Source organism: Athene noctua, chromosome 39 (genome assembly GCF_965140245.1).
Source record: "Athene noctua chromosome 39, bAthNoc1.hap1.1, whole genome shotgun sequence".
Lineage (NCBI taxonomy): Eukaryota > Metazoa > Chordata > Aves > Strigiformes > Strigidae > Athene > Athene noctua.
This window is the reverse complement of record NC_134075.1, coordinates 75734-89558: the sequence shown is the minus strand read 5'-3', so window position 1 is coordinate 89558 and position 13825 is coordinate 75734. Positions and strand designations below refer to the sequence as shown.

General features: G+C 55.4%; 1 protein-coding gene across 1 annotated transcript in view; it reads left to right on the top strand.

The window, feature by feature from the left end:
* Positions 1–12192, top strand: part of LOC141972995 (cyclin-dependent kinase 20-like) — a 12451-nt gene extending 259 nt beyond the window's left edge. The window contains exons 2-9 of the mRNA XM_074931077.1: positions 486–604; positions 680–742; positions 3574–3697; positions 4563–4718; positions 5723–6176; positions 9492–9613; positions 11301–11458; positions 12049–12192. Of these exons, the coding sequence (XP_074787178.1) occupies positions 486–604; positions 680–742; positions 3574–3697; positions 4563–4718; positions 5723–5884 (624 nt within the window). The 3' untranslated portion in view covers positions 5885–6176; positions 9492–9613; positions 11301–11458; positions 12049–12192. The remainder of the gene's footprint in view (positions 1–485; positions 605–679; positions 743–3573; positions 3698–4562; positions 4719–5722; positions 6177–9491; positions 9614–11300; positions 11459–12048) is intronic.
* The last annotated feature ends 1633 nt before the right edge of the window (positions 12193–13825 follow it).

Genomic DNA, 13825 nt, shown 5'->3' with positions numbered 1-13825 from the left:
GGTCCCCAAGATTTTTAAGGGGTTCCCCAAGATTTTTAGGGGGACCCCAAGATTTTTAAGGGGTTCCCCAAGATTTTTAGGGTGACCCCCAAGATTTTTAGAGGGTGACCCCCAAGATTTTTAGGAGGTCCCCAAGATTTTTAGGGGGGGTCCCCAAGATTTTTAGGGGGGGTCCCCAAGATTTTTAAGGGGCCCAAGATTTTTAGGGGGTCCCCCCAAGATTTTTCAGGGTGACCCCCAAAATTTTCAGGGTGACCCCCAAGATTTTTAAGGGGGTCCCCAAGATTTTTGAGGGTCCCCAAAATTCTTAGGCGGGGACCCCCAGATTTTTAGGGGGGCTCCCCCAGATTTTTAAGGGGACCCCCAAGATTTTTAGGGGGTCCCCAAGATTTTTCGGGGGGGGGTCCCCAGGTTTTTGGGCCCTAGGGGTGTGGGTGGGGTTTGGGGGGGGGGGGCGGGGTCACCCCCAAATCTTCTTCCCCCAGGACCTGAAACCGGCCAATCTGCTGCTGGATGGGCGGGGCCGCCTCAAACTGGCGGATTTCGGGCTGGCCCGGGTGCTGGCCCCGCCCCCCCGCCCCTACAGCCACCAGGTGGCCACCAGGTAGCCACGCCCCCCCGCCCCCGCCCCCCCGCCATTCCCAGTCACACCAGTTAACCCCAGTTTGGTGCCGCCCAGGTGGTACCGCGCCCCCGAGCTGCTCTACGGCGCCCGCACCTACGACGAGGGCGTGGATCTGTGGTGAGTGCGCACCAGTGGGGACCAGTTCCGACCAGTAGGGACCAGTAGGGACCAGTTCCGACCAGTATGGGCCAGTAGGGGCCGGTTCCTTCCCAGTATGGGCCAGTAGGGGCCGGTTCCCTCCCAGTAGGGACTAGTAGGGACCAATTCCAACCAGTAGGGACAAGTTCCGACCAGTATGGGCCAGTAGGGGCCGGTTCCCTCCCAGTAGGGACCAGTTCCGACCAGTATGGGCCAGTAGGGGCCGGTTCCCTCCCAGTAGGGACCAGTAGGGACCAGTTCCGACCAGTATGGGCCAGTAGGGGCCGGTTCCCTCCCAGTAGGGACCAGTAGGGACCAGTTCCGACCAGTATGGGCCAGTAGGGGCCGGTTCCCTCCCAGTAGGGACCAGTAGGGACCAGTTCTTTCCCAGTATGGGCCAGTAGGGGCTGGTTCTTTCCCAGTAGGGACCAGTAGGGACCCGTTCCTCCCAATAGGGGTCAATAGGGGCCAGTTCTCTCCCAGTAGGGGACCAGTTCCTCCCAGTAGGGGCCAGTAGGGACTAGTTCCTCCCAGTTTTCTCCCAGTAGGGGCCAGTTCCTTCCCAGTAGGGACCAGTTCCCTCCCAGTTCCTTCCCAGTAGGGGCCAGTTCCCTCCCAGTTCCTTCCCAGTATCGGCCAGCAGGGGCCGGTTTCTTCCCAGTATCGGCCAGCAGGGGCCAGTTTCTTCCCAGTATCGGCCAGTAGGGGCCAGTTCCCTCCCAGTAGGGGCCAGTTCCCTCCCAGTATGGGTCATTAGGGACCAGTTCTTTCCCAGTATCAGCCAATAGGGATCAGTTCCCTCCCAGTTCCTTCCCAGTATGGGCCAATAGGGGCCAGTTCCTTCCCAGTAGGGGCCAGTTCTCTCCCAGTATCAGCCAGTAGGGGCCAGTTCCCTCCCAGTATGGGCCAGCATGGCCTGTTTTCTTCTCAATAGTCCCAGTTTTCTCCCAGTATGGACAAGTTTCCTCCCAGTCCCTCCCAGTTGCCTCCCAGTATAGCCAAGTACAACCCAGTGCTTCTTCCGGTCCCTCCCAGTATGTCCCAGTTGCCTCCCAGTCCCTCTTAATGCTCCCCAGTCCTTCCCAGTATGTCCCAGTTGCTTCCCGGTCCCTCCCAGTATGTCCCAGTGCCTCTCCCAGTCCGTCCCAATGCTCCCCAGTCCCTCCCAGTATGTCCCAGTTGCCTCCCAGTCCCTCCCAGTATGTCCCAGTGTCTCTCCCAGTCCCTCCCAATGCTCCCCAGTCCTTCCCAGTATGTCTCAGTTGCCTCCCAGTCCCTCCCATTCCCCTCCCAGTTGCCTTCCAGTCCCTCCCAATGCTCCCCAGTCCCTCCCAGTATGTCCCAGTTGCCTTCTAGTCCCTCCCAGTTGCCTCCCAGTCACTCCCAGTGCCTGCCAGTCCCTCCCAATATGTCCCAGTTGACTCCCAGTCCCTCCCAGTGCTCCTCAGTCCCTCCCAGTATGTCCCAGTTGCCTCCCAGTCCCTCCCAATGCTTCCCAGTATGTCCCAGTGCCCCTCCCAGTCCCTCCCAATGCTCTCCAGTCCCTCCCAGTATGTCCCAGTTGCCTCCCAGTGCCTCCCAGTCCCTCCCAGTATGTCCCAGTTGCCTCCCAGTCCCTCCCAATGCTTCACAGTATGTCCCAGTGCCCCTCCCAGTCCCTCCCAATGCTCTCCAGTCCCTCTCAGTATGTCCCAGTTGCCTCCCAGTGCCTCCCAGTCCCTCCCAGTATGTCCCAGTTGCCTCCCAGTCCCTCCCAATGCTTCCCAGTCCCTCCCAATGCTTCCCAGTATGTCCCAGTGCCCCTCCCAGTCCCTCCCAATGCTCTCCAGTCCCTCTCAGTATGTCCCAGTTGCCTCCCAGTGCCTCCCAGTCCCTCCCAGTATGTCCCAGTTGCCTCCCAGTCCCTCCCAATGCTTCCCAGTATGTCCCAGTGCCCCTCCAAGTATGTCCCAGTGCCCCTCCCAGTCCCTCCCAATGCTCCCCAGTCCCTCTCAGTATGTCCCAGTTGCCTCCCAGTGCCTCCCAGTCCCTCCCAGTATGTCCCAGTTGACTCCCATTCCCTCCCAATGCTTCCCAGTATGTCCCAGTGCCCCTCCCAGTCCCTCCCAATGCTCTCCAGTCCCTCCCAGTATGTCCCAGTTGCCTCCCAGTGCCTCCCAGTCCCTCCCAGTATGTCCCAGTTGCCTCCCAGTCCCTCCCAATGCTTCCCAGTATGTCCCAGTGCCCCTCCAAGTATGTCCCAGTGCCCCTCCCAGTCCCTCCCAATGCTCCCCAGTCCCTCTCAGTATGTCCCAGTTGCCTCCCAGTGCCTCCCAGTCCCTCCCAGTATGTCCCAGTTGCCTCCCAGTCCCTCCCAATGCTTCCCAGTATGTCCCAGTGCCCCTCCCAGTCCCTCCCAATGCTCTCCAGTCCCTCTCAGTATGTCCCAGTTGCCTCCCAGTGCCTCCCAGTCCCTCCCAGTATGTCCCAGTTGCCTCCCAGTCCCTCCCAATGCTTCACAGTATGTCCCAGTGCCCCTCCAAGTATGTCCCAGTGCCCCTCCCAGTCCCTCCCAATGCTCCCCAGTCCCTCTCAGTATGTCCCAGTTGCCTCCCAGTTGACTCCCAGTCCCTCCCAGTATGTCCCAGTTGACTCCCAGTCCCTCCCAGTATGTCCCAGTTGCCTCCCAGTGCCTCCCAGTCCCTCCCAATATGTCCCAGTTGCCTCCCAGTCCCCCCCAGTCCCCTCCCAGTGCCCCTCCCAGTGCCCGCCAGCCCCTCCCAGTCCCTCCCAGTATAGCCCAGCACGCCCCGGCCGCTCTCGCCCCGCAGGGCCGTGGGCTGTATCTTCGGGGAGCTGCTGAACCTGTCGCCCCTGTTCCCCGGGGACAGCGACATCGAGCAGCTCTGCTGCGTCCTGCGGGCCCTCGGCACCCCCAGCCCCCGCGCCTGGCCGGTCAGTGCACTGGGGGGGACTGGGAGGGACTGGGAGGGGCTGGGGGGGCTGGGAGGGGCACTGGGATGGACTGGGGGTGTCTGGGAGGGGCTGGGGGAGTCTGGGAGGGGCACTGAGAGGCGCTGGGACAGACTGGGAGGCGCTGGGGGGGACTGGGAGGGGCTAGGAGGGACACTGGGGGGACTGGGAGGGGCACTGGGATGGACTGGGGGAGTCTGGGAGGGACTGGGGGGACTGGGGGTGTCTGGGAGGAGCTGGGGGAGTCTGGGAGGGGCACTAGGGGGACTGGGATGGACTGGGGGTGTCTGGGAGGGGCTGGGGGAGTCTGGGAGGGGCACTGAGAGGCGCTGGGACAGACTGGGAGGCGCTGGGGGGGACTGGGAGGGGCTAGGAGGGACACTGGGGGGACTGGGGGAGTCTGGGAGGGACTTCGGGGGGCACTGAGAGGGACTGGGATGGACTGGGAGGGTCACTGGGGGGACTGGGACGGGCACTGGGGGGGCTGGGATGGACTGGGAGGGTCACTGGGGGGACTGGGATGGGCACTGGGGGGGCTGGGATGGACTGGGAGGGCCACTGAGGGGGACTGGGAGAGACTGGGGCATATTGGGAGGAAACTGGTGCGCACTGATCCCTACTGGGACAGGAACTGGGATGTACTGGGAGGAAACTGGTGCGCACTGGTCCCTATTGGGACAGGAATTGGGTTGTACTGGGAGGAAACACGTCCGTACTGGTGCACAGTGTTCCCTACTGGTCCATACCGGGACGGGAACCGGTCCGTACCGGTCCGTACCGGTCCGTACCGGTCCGTACTGGTCCGTACTGGTCCGTACCGGTCCGTACTGGTCCGTACTGGCCGCAGGAGCTGCTGGCGCTCCCCGATTACCCCAAGATCCGGTTCCGCCGCCAGCGGGGGGCGCCATTGCGCGAGCTCGTGCCCGAGGCCCCGCCCGACGCGCTGGACCTGCTGCGCCGCTTCCTGCGCTACCCCGCGCGCATGCGCATCCGCGCTCACCAGGTGGGCGGGGCCGGGCCCGGGCGGCGCCCGCCATTGGGCCGCGACGGGCTGGGGGGGCGGGACTGAGCGTAAGGGACTGCGGCCATTGGGCTTCACGGGGCTGCGGGGCGGGGCTAAGCGTAAGGGACCGCCGCGATTGGGCTGCACGGGGCGGGGAGGCGGGACTAAACGTAACGGGCCTCTACCATTGGGCTGCACGGGGCTGGGAGGCGGGGCTGCGTGTTGGGAGCGCTCGGCATTGGGCCGTGCGGGGTTGGGGGGCGGGACTAAGCGGGAGCAGCCCATTATAGGTGTACTTAGGGCTGGGGGCGTGGCTTAGTGCAGGCGGGCACCCGCCATAGGGCCGTGCGGAGGTGGGAGGCGGGGCTGAGCGTGGGAGGCCGCCGCCATTGGATCGCGCAGGGCTGGGGGGGCGTTGCCACGGCCCAGGATAGGTCCAATCCAAGGGAGGCGTGGCTTGGCGCTGGGAATCGCTCAGGATAGGTCCGCGTGAGGCTACGAGGCGTGGCTTAGCGCCGCAGGCCGCTTGTGATAGGTCCCCGCGGGCTGAGGGGCGTGGCTGCCGCGGCTTGGGGCGTCCGCCATAGGTCCAAGCCGAGGGGGGCGTGGTTTAGCGCAGAGCAGCGTCCGCCATAGGTCTGGGCGGGGGGCGTGGCTTAGTGTGTGGGGCGTTTCTGCAGCCGCTGGGGGGCGCCCAGGATAGGTCCGAATCGTCGGGGGCGTGGTTTCCCGAGGGGAGGGGCGTGGCTACAGCATGCGGGGGCGACACCGCCGTAGAACCAAGCCGGGGGGGCGTGTCTCAGCGTGAGGGGCGTGGCTTAAGCCCTTGGGGGCGTGGCCACAGCATCACCTCGGGGGGGGGGCTCTCCCTTTCTCCTATTTTTTTGGTTTTTTTGTTTTTTTTTTTTTTAATTTTGGGGGGAAAATGGGGAGAAGCCCCCGGGGGGGGGGTCAGGGGTCCCCCCCTGTGGCCCCCCCCACTTTTTTTTTTGCCCCCCCTCCAGGCCTTGCTGCACCCCTATTTCTTCGGCCCCCTGGAACTGACCCCCCCACCCCTCCCGGGGGGGTCCCGAGCGCCCCCCGATTTCAACCTGGACACCCCCTTGTCCTCGACGCTGCCCCCCCACACCGCCCTGCACCCCCCAACTCGGGGGGACCCCTGGTGACAGCCCCCCCACCCCCCCTCCCCACCCCATCGCCACCCCATTGGTTGGATCCTTCCATTTGGGGGGGGGGGGGAGCACCCAAACAGCTGGGGGTGTCCCCCCCCTCCCCCCTTTTTCCAAATCTAACCCCCCCTCGAGGATCAAACCGGTGTCAGAAACGACGAAAATGGTAAAAAACGTCGTTTTGAACCCGGAACGGGCGGAGGCGACGACAAAAATGGCGACTTAGGGGGCGAAGAGGCGGCGACGGGAGGATGAAAACCGCCGGATTTGGGGCCGAGGAGAGGGGGAGGTCAGTGGCCACGGGGGTGGGGGGAAAAAACACACCCCCCCCCCGGTTTGGGGGTGGGGGGAGCCCTGGAACGAGCCCTCGGTTTAGGCTGGAAATTATTTCAAAATTTAAAAATTGGGAAATTTCCCTAAATTCGAACCGGGGGGGGCACGTCTGCAATTGTAGGTTGAGAAATTTCAAATTTAGGTCGGAATAATTTTTGAGTTTAGGGTGAAAATTTTTCGAGTTTAGGTTGAAAAGTTTCCCTGATTTGAGGCTGAAAAAGTTTCGCGATTTGGGCTGAAAAATCTTCCCAAATTAGGCAGAAAAATCTTTCAAATTGAGGCTGAAAAATCTCCCCAAATTAGGCAGAAAAATCTTTCAAATTTAGGCTGAAAAATCTCCCCAAATTAGGCAGAAAAGTATTTCAAATTTAGGCTGAAAAATCTTCTCAAATTAGGCAGAAAAATCTTTCAAATTTAGGCAGAAAAATATCTCAAATTTAGGCTGAAAAATCTCCCCAGATTAGGCAGAAAAATCTTTCGAATTTAGGCAGAAAAGTCTTCCCAAATTAGGCAGAAAAATTTTCAAATTTAGGCAGAAAAATCCTTCAAATTTAGGCTGAAAAATCTCCCCAAATTAGGCAGAAAAATATCTCAAATCTAGGCTGAAAAATATCTCCAAATTAGGCAGAAAAATCAGATTTAGGCTGAAAAATATCTCAAATTTAGGCTGAAAGATCTCACCGAATTTAGGCTGAAAAGTCTCCAAATTTGGTCTGAGAAGTCTCCCCAAATTTATGAGGAAAAATCTCTCAATTTAGGCTGAAAAATCTCCAAATTTACACGGAAAATTTTCTCTGAATTAGGCAGAAAAAATCTCTTGAATTTAGACTGGAAGATCTCCCAAATTTAACCTGAAAAATCTGCAAATTTAAAATGAAAAATCTCCCCAAGTTTAGACGGAAAAATCCCCCCAAATTTAGGCTGAAAAATTTCCTAAATTTAGGCTGAGAAATCTCCTGAATTTAGTCTGAATTATCTTCCAATTTAGGCTGGAAAATCTTATCAAATTTATGCTGAAAAATCTCCAAATTTAGACCAAAAAGTTTCCAGATTTAGTCTGGAAAATCTGCTCAAATTAGGCAGAAAATTATCTCAAATTTAGATTGGAAAATCTCCAACTTTAGGCTGAAAAATTTCCCTCAAATTTCGGCTGAAAAATCTCCAATTTTAGGTTGAAAAATCTCCCCAATTTTAGGCTGAAAAATCTCCAAATTTAGTCTGAAAAACCTAAATAAATTTAAGATTAAAAATCTCCAAATTTAGGCTGGAAACTCTCCAAATTTAGGCTGAAAATTTTTCCTCAATTTAGACTGAAAAGTTTCCGAATTTGAGCTGAAAAATCTCCCAACATTTAGGCTGAAAAATCTCTCAAAATTTAGACTGAAGTTTCCCAATTTAGGCTGAAAAAAAATTAAAATTTAGGCTGGAAAATCTCCCAAATTTAGACCGAAAAAAAATCAAAATTTAGGCTGAAAAATCTCCCAAATTTAGGCTGAAAAAAAATCAAAATTTAGGCTGAAAAATCTCCCAAATTTAGGCTGAAAAAAATTTAAAATTTAGGCTGAAAAATCTCCCAAATTTAGACCGAAAAAAAATCAAAATTTAGGCTGAAAAATTTCCAAATTTGGGTTGAAAAATCTCCCCGAATTTTAGATTGAAAAATTCCCAGGTTTGAGCTACGAAATCCCTGATCTTGGGGTAGAAAAATGCGACTTTTGGGGCTGAAACCTACCGATTTTGGGGCTAAAAACCCCCAATTTGGGACCAAATTTTGTCAATTCTGAGACAAAAATCCAAACTCTGAACTGAAAATCCCAATTTTTGAGCTGAAAATCCTCATTTTAGGGGCTGAGACCACCAGTCCAAACCTAAAAAACACCGATTTGGGGTTGAAAACCTGAGTTTTGAGGTTAAAAAAATTAATAAATTTTGGAGGAAAAAACCATAAATTTTGGGGGGAAAAAAAAAAAAATCCAATTTGTGCCTCAAATTGAAGGGAGAAAATTGCAATTTTCGGTTGAAATTTGCCGATTCGCCTGGAAAATTTCCCAATTTTCCTTTCGAATTCCCAATTTTGGGGCTGAAACCCCCAATTTTTCACTTCCCGCCTCTGTTTCTCCCTTAAAAAAACAAAAACACACAAAACATTTTGAGACCGAAAAATGACAAATTTGGGGCCGAACCCCCCATTTCGCTGCCAAAAAAGTGAATTTTGGGCGAAAACCCCCGATTAACCCAAAATTTGGGCATCTGACCCCCCCATTCCGATTCTAAACCTCCCAATTTGAGTTTGAAAACCCAAGTTTTGAGGTGAAACCCCCCCCCGGTTTGGGCGCGGAAACCACCATTTTGGTGCAAAACCCGCCCGTTTTCGCCCAAACCCGACGGAAAATCGCGATTCCGCCCAGAAATTCTCTAATTTCCCCGTTTTCCCCCCAAATTCGAATCACCCCCCCTCCCGCAACTTCCCGCCTCCCCTCTCCCTTTTTTTCCCCCTTTTTAACCCCATTTCCCTCAATTCACATTTCCCCAAAACCCCCATTTTTCATTCCCTTGCCCCCAAATCCCCGTTTTTCCACCCAAATCCCACTTTCCGCTTAAAAACCCCCAAATTTCCCCCTCCGAACCCCCAATTTTCACCCCGAACCCCCCAAATTTCCACCCGCTCACCCCCCTCTTGCCGACGGGCGGGTGCTGTTTTTCTAAAACCACCCAAAACACCCTTTTTTTCCCTTTTTTTTTCAAGGGGGGGGGGGGGGGTGTTTCCTTGCTCTGTCCTGACCCGATAAAGCGACGTTTCGGGGAAAAAAACCTCCGCCCCCCCCCCGGGGGGGCGGTTTGGGGGCCCCAAACCCTCATTTTCTTAGCGGGGGGGGGCCCCCAGGGCACTCAGATCCCCCCCCAACCCCTCCCTATGCCCCCCCCGCCTTTGGCCCCCCCCCAAACCCAACCGCCGCGGCCCCGCTATCAGATAAAGCGGCTTATCAGGACCCGGCAGCCCCGGGGGGCCGTTAACACCCCCCCACACCCCGGGGGGGGGCACCCCGGGGTTGAACCACGTGTCCACACCCCCCCACAAAAAAAAAAAAAATTTAAAAAATCCCCCCCACACCCCACAAAACACACCCAGACACCCCCCCCCCCCCCTCCCGCTTCGGCCTTCCCATCCCCAAAATCCACCCAAAGTTTCCCCCCCCCCCTTAAAAAAGTTTTGGGGGCCCCCCCTTTTTTTTTTTTTTTTTAAATAATTTTTTTTTTTTTTTTTTTTCAGGGGGGGGTGTGGGGTTTTGTTGCCCAACCCCAAGGCGGGGCTTTGTCTCTCTGTCTGTGTGTGTGTCCCCCCCCCCTCCAAAACTGCGTCCGGCCAGACCCGCGGTGACACGGCGGCTTCAGGTCAGTGACCCCCCCCCCGAAAAAAAAAAAAAAAAATCCCCCTCCCCAAAACGCAACAAAAAAAAAAAAAAAAAAGGATTTGGACCGGGGGGGGGGACACGGGACATACCCAAAAATTAAGAAAAAAAACAAAAAAAAAAGAGTTTTTTTAGGGCGGGGGGGGGCATTATCCAAAAGTAAGAAAAACTACTAAAAATTAATGCGGGGGGGGGGGGTCGGAAATATAAAAATCACCCCAAAATGTTTGTTTTTTTTTTTTAAAGGGGGGGCCCAAAATTTAAAAAAAAAAAAAAAAAAAGGTTTTTTTTTGGGGGGAGACTCCAAAAGTCAGAAAAATGATTAAAAAAAATATGGGGGGGGGGGATACTTGCCCCCAAATGAGGAAAAATCACCCCAAAATGTGGGGGTTTTTTTTAGGGGGGGCCCCAAAATTAAGAAAAAAACACCCCCAAAAAAATGGGGTTTAGGGGGGGAGGAACCAAAAAATCATCAAAAAAACACTTTTTTTTTGGGGGGGGGGCAAAATAAAAAGAATTTAAAAAAAAAATAACAAAACCAAGAAAAAACATCTAAAAAAATGGAAATTTTTTGGGGGGGGGGCCCCAAAATCGAGAAAAAACTCCCCCCCCCCCAAAAAAAACCCCAACAAAACAAAACAAAGAAAAACACCCAGAAATAATTTTTTTTTTGGGGGGGGACACACCCCAAAATTAAGGAAAACAACCCAAAAAAATGGTATTTTTGGGGGGGGGGCCCCCCCAAATTTAAAAATTAAAAAAAAAAAATTAAAAAATTAAAAATTGGGATTGGGGGGGGGGCGGGCATCCCCCAAACTCCAGAAAAAAGCCAAAATAGGACCAAAAAAAAAGTGTTTTTTTTTTGGGGGGGGGCACAGGCGGGTGCTTGGGTGTTAATTATTAATTAGGGGGGGCGGGGGGGGCCAAAATCAGGAAAAAACTTCCCCCCCAAAACCCCCAAAACCAAGGAAAACACCCCAAAATATTAATTGGGGGGGGGACACACACAAAATATTTTTTTTGGAGGGGGGGCTCCAAAATCAAGAAAAATCGCCCCAAATTAACCCAAAAACAGAGAAAACACCCTAAAAAAATTTTTTTTTTTGGGGGGGGGGGGACACACACACTCTAAAACGACCCAAAAAAATGAATTTTTTTTCGGGGGGGGGGCCTTCAAAACCTAGAAAAATTATTCCTCAAAAAAATCCCCAAAACTAAGAAAAAACACCCCAAAAAAATTAATTTTTTTGGGGGGGGGGACGCGTTAAAAAAACACTGAAAAAAAAAAAAATTTTTTTTGGGGGGGGCCCCCAAAAATCAAGAAAAACGTCCCCAAAAAAACCCCAAAACTGAGAAAAAACACCGAAAAAAAAATTATTTTCTTTTTGGGGGGGGGGACACATCCCCAAAACTAAGGAAAATCACCCCCCAAAAAAATTTTTTTTGGGGGGGGGGGCCCCCAAAATTAAGAAAAAAATTAAAGTTGGGATTGGGGGGGGGGCAGCCCCCAAACCCAAGGAAAAAAAAACCCAATTTTTTTTTTTTTTTGGGGGGGGGGCACAGGCGGGTGTTTGGGTGTTAATTATTAATTAGGGGGGTCGGGCGGGGGTGTGTCTGGGGGGGTTAATTATTAATTATTTTTTTGGGGGGGGTGGGTGTGTCTCCCGCAGGTGCCGCTCGGGGCCCCCCATGGAGTTTGTGGCGCTGGGGGGCCGGATGGGGGCCCCCCCCCCCCCTTTTCCAGAAGATTCCGGAACTTTCCTGGGCCTGGGGGGGCCCGAGGGGCTGGAGCCGGGGGGGCTGCTGGGACCCTTCCCCCCCCCGCCAGGTACTGACCCCCCCACACGGCCCGGCGGCCCCCCACACCCCAATTTGCCCCCCCCAGGGCCCCCCCACACCCCAAATTCCCCCCCCAGGCCCCCCCCACCCCAAATTCCCCCCCCACACCCCAAATACCCCCCCACACCCCAATTTGCCCCCCCCAGGCCCCCCCCACACCCCAATTTCCCCCCCCAAATACCCCCCCACCCCAAATTCCCCCCCCACACCCCAAATACCCCCCCACCCCCCAATTTGCCCCCCCAGGCCCCACCCACACCCCAAATTCCCCCCCCACACCCCAATTTGCCCCCCCAGGGCCCCCCCACACCCCAATTTCCCCCCCCACACCCCAATTTGCCCCCCCCAGGCCCCCCCCACACCCCAATTTCCCCCCCCAAATACCCCCCCCACCCCAAATTCCCCCCCCATCCCAATTTCCCCCCCCAAATACCCCCCCACACCCCAAATTCCCCCCCCAGGCCCCCCCCACCCCAAATTCCCCCCCCACACCCCAAATACCCCCCCACACCCCAATTTGCCCCCCCAGGGCCCCCCCCACCCCGATTTGCCCCCCCCTCACCGCTGTGCCCCCCCCAGGCCGCCTGTCGCTGGTGCCGTGGGCTGAGGGGGGGTCACTGGGAGCCCCCCCCTGGACGGGGCCCCCCCCGGAGCCCCCCCGATACCTGGAGCTGCTGCAGCCCCCCCGGGGCAGCCCCCCCCCCCCCGCCACAGGGGCCCTCCTGCCCCCCGGGCCCCCCCCGCCCTGCGGTGAGTCTGGGAGGGACTGGGAGGGACTGGGGTCATACTGGGAGGGACTGGGATGGACTGGGAGGGACTGGGGTCATACTGGGAGGGACTGGGGTCATACTGGGAAGGACTGGGATGGACTGGGAGGGACTGGGGTCATACTGGGAGGGACTGGGGTCATACTGGGATGGACTGGGAGGGACTGGGGCCATACTGAGAGGGACTGGGGTCATACTGGGAAGGACTGGGATGGACTGGGAGGGACTGGGGTCATACTGGGAGGGACTGGGAAGGACTGGGGTCATACTGGGATGAACTGGGAGGGACTGGGGTCATACTGGGATGGACTGGGATAGACTGGGAGGGACTGGGGTCATACTGGGATGGACTGGGACAGACTGGGGTCATACTGGGAGGGACTGGAGTCATACTGGGAGGGACTGGGATGGACTGGGGTCATACTGGGACGGACTGGGGTCATACTGGGATGGACTGGGACAGACTGGGGTCATACTGGGATGGACTGGGAGGGACTGGCATGGGCTGGGATCATACTGGGGTCATACTGGGAGGGACTGGGGTCATACTGGGATGGACTGGGAGGGACTGGGATGGGATGGGGTCATACTGGGGTCAGACAGGGAGGGACTGGGGTCATACTGGGATCATACTGGGACAGACTGGGGTCATACTGGGAGGGACTGGGGTGGGGGGGGCATACTGGGGTGTACTGGGGCATACTGGGGTCATACTGGGATGGACTGGTGTGTACTGGGGTCATACTGGTGTGTACTGGTGCATGCTGGGGTCATACTGGCCTGCACTGGTGCATACCGAGGGCTTGTACTGGTCTGTACTGGTGCGTACTGGGACACATACTGGACTGTACTGGTTCATACTGGTTTGTACTGATTGATACTGGGCCCCTTTTACTGGTTTATACTGGTTTATACTGGGTGGAGGTGCAGAAGCAGCTGAGCTGGGGGTGGGCAGTGGCTTGTACTGGTCCATACTGGTTTGTACTGGTCCATACTGGTCAGTACTGTTTGGTACTGGCTTAATATCGATCTGTACTGGTTTATACTGGGATGTACTGGGCAGAGGTGTAGGCCTGGGGGTGCGCACTGGGTTGCCCAGTGCCTCGCGCTACCCCGTATTGGTTTATACTGGTTTATACTGGTTTATACTGGTTTACACTGGTTTACACTGGTCTATAGTTCTTCTATACTGGTGTATGTTGAGCTATACTGGTTTATACTGGTTGATACTGGGCAGAGCGTAGAGGCCATGAGGGCATGTTGGGATGCTCATTATACTGGTCTGTAGTGGTGTATACTGGTTTATACTGGTTTGGGCTGTTACATAGTGGTTTATACTGGTTTATACTGGTTTACATTGTTCCAGAGACATCTGTACTGGTTTATACTGGGGGATACTGGGGGGAGTGGCTGAACGGGGGGTGCGTGCTGGGGTACGGGGGGGTGTGCCGCATTATAGTGGCTCTGTACTGGTGTATACTGGTTTATACTGGTGTATACTGGTTTGTACTGGTTTATATTGGTCAAAAGTGGTTTATACTGGTCCAAACTGGTTCACATCGATTGATACTGGGTAGAGTGGGTGAACG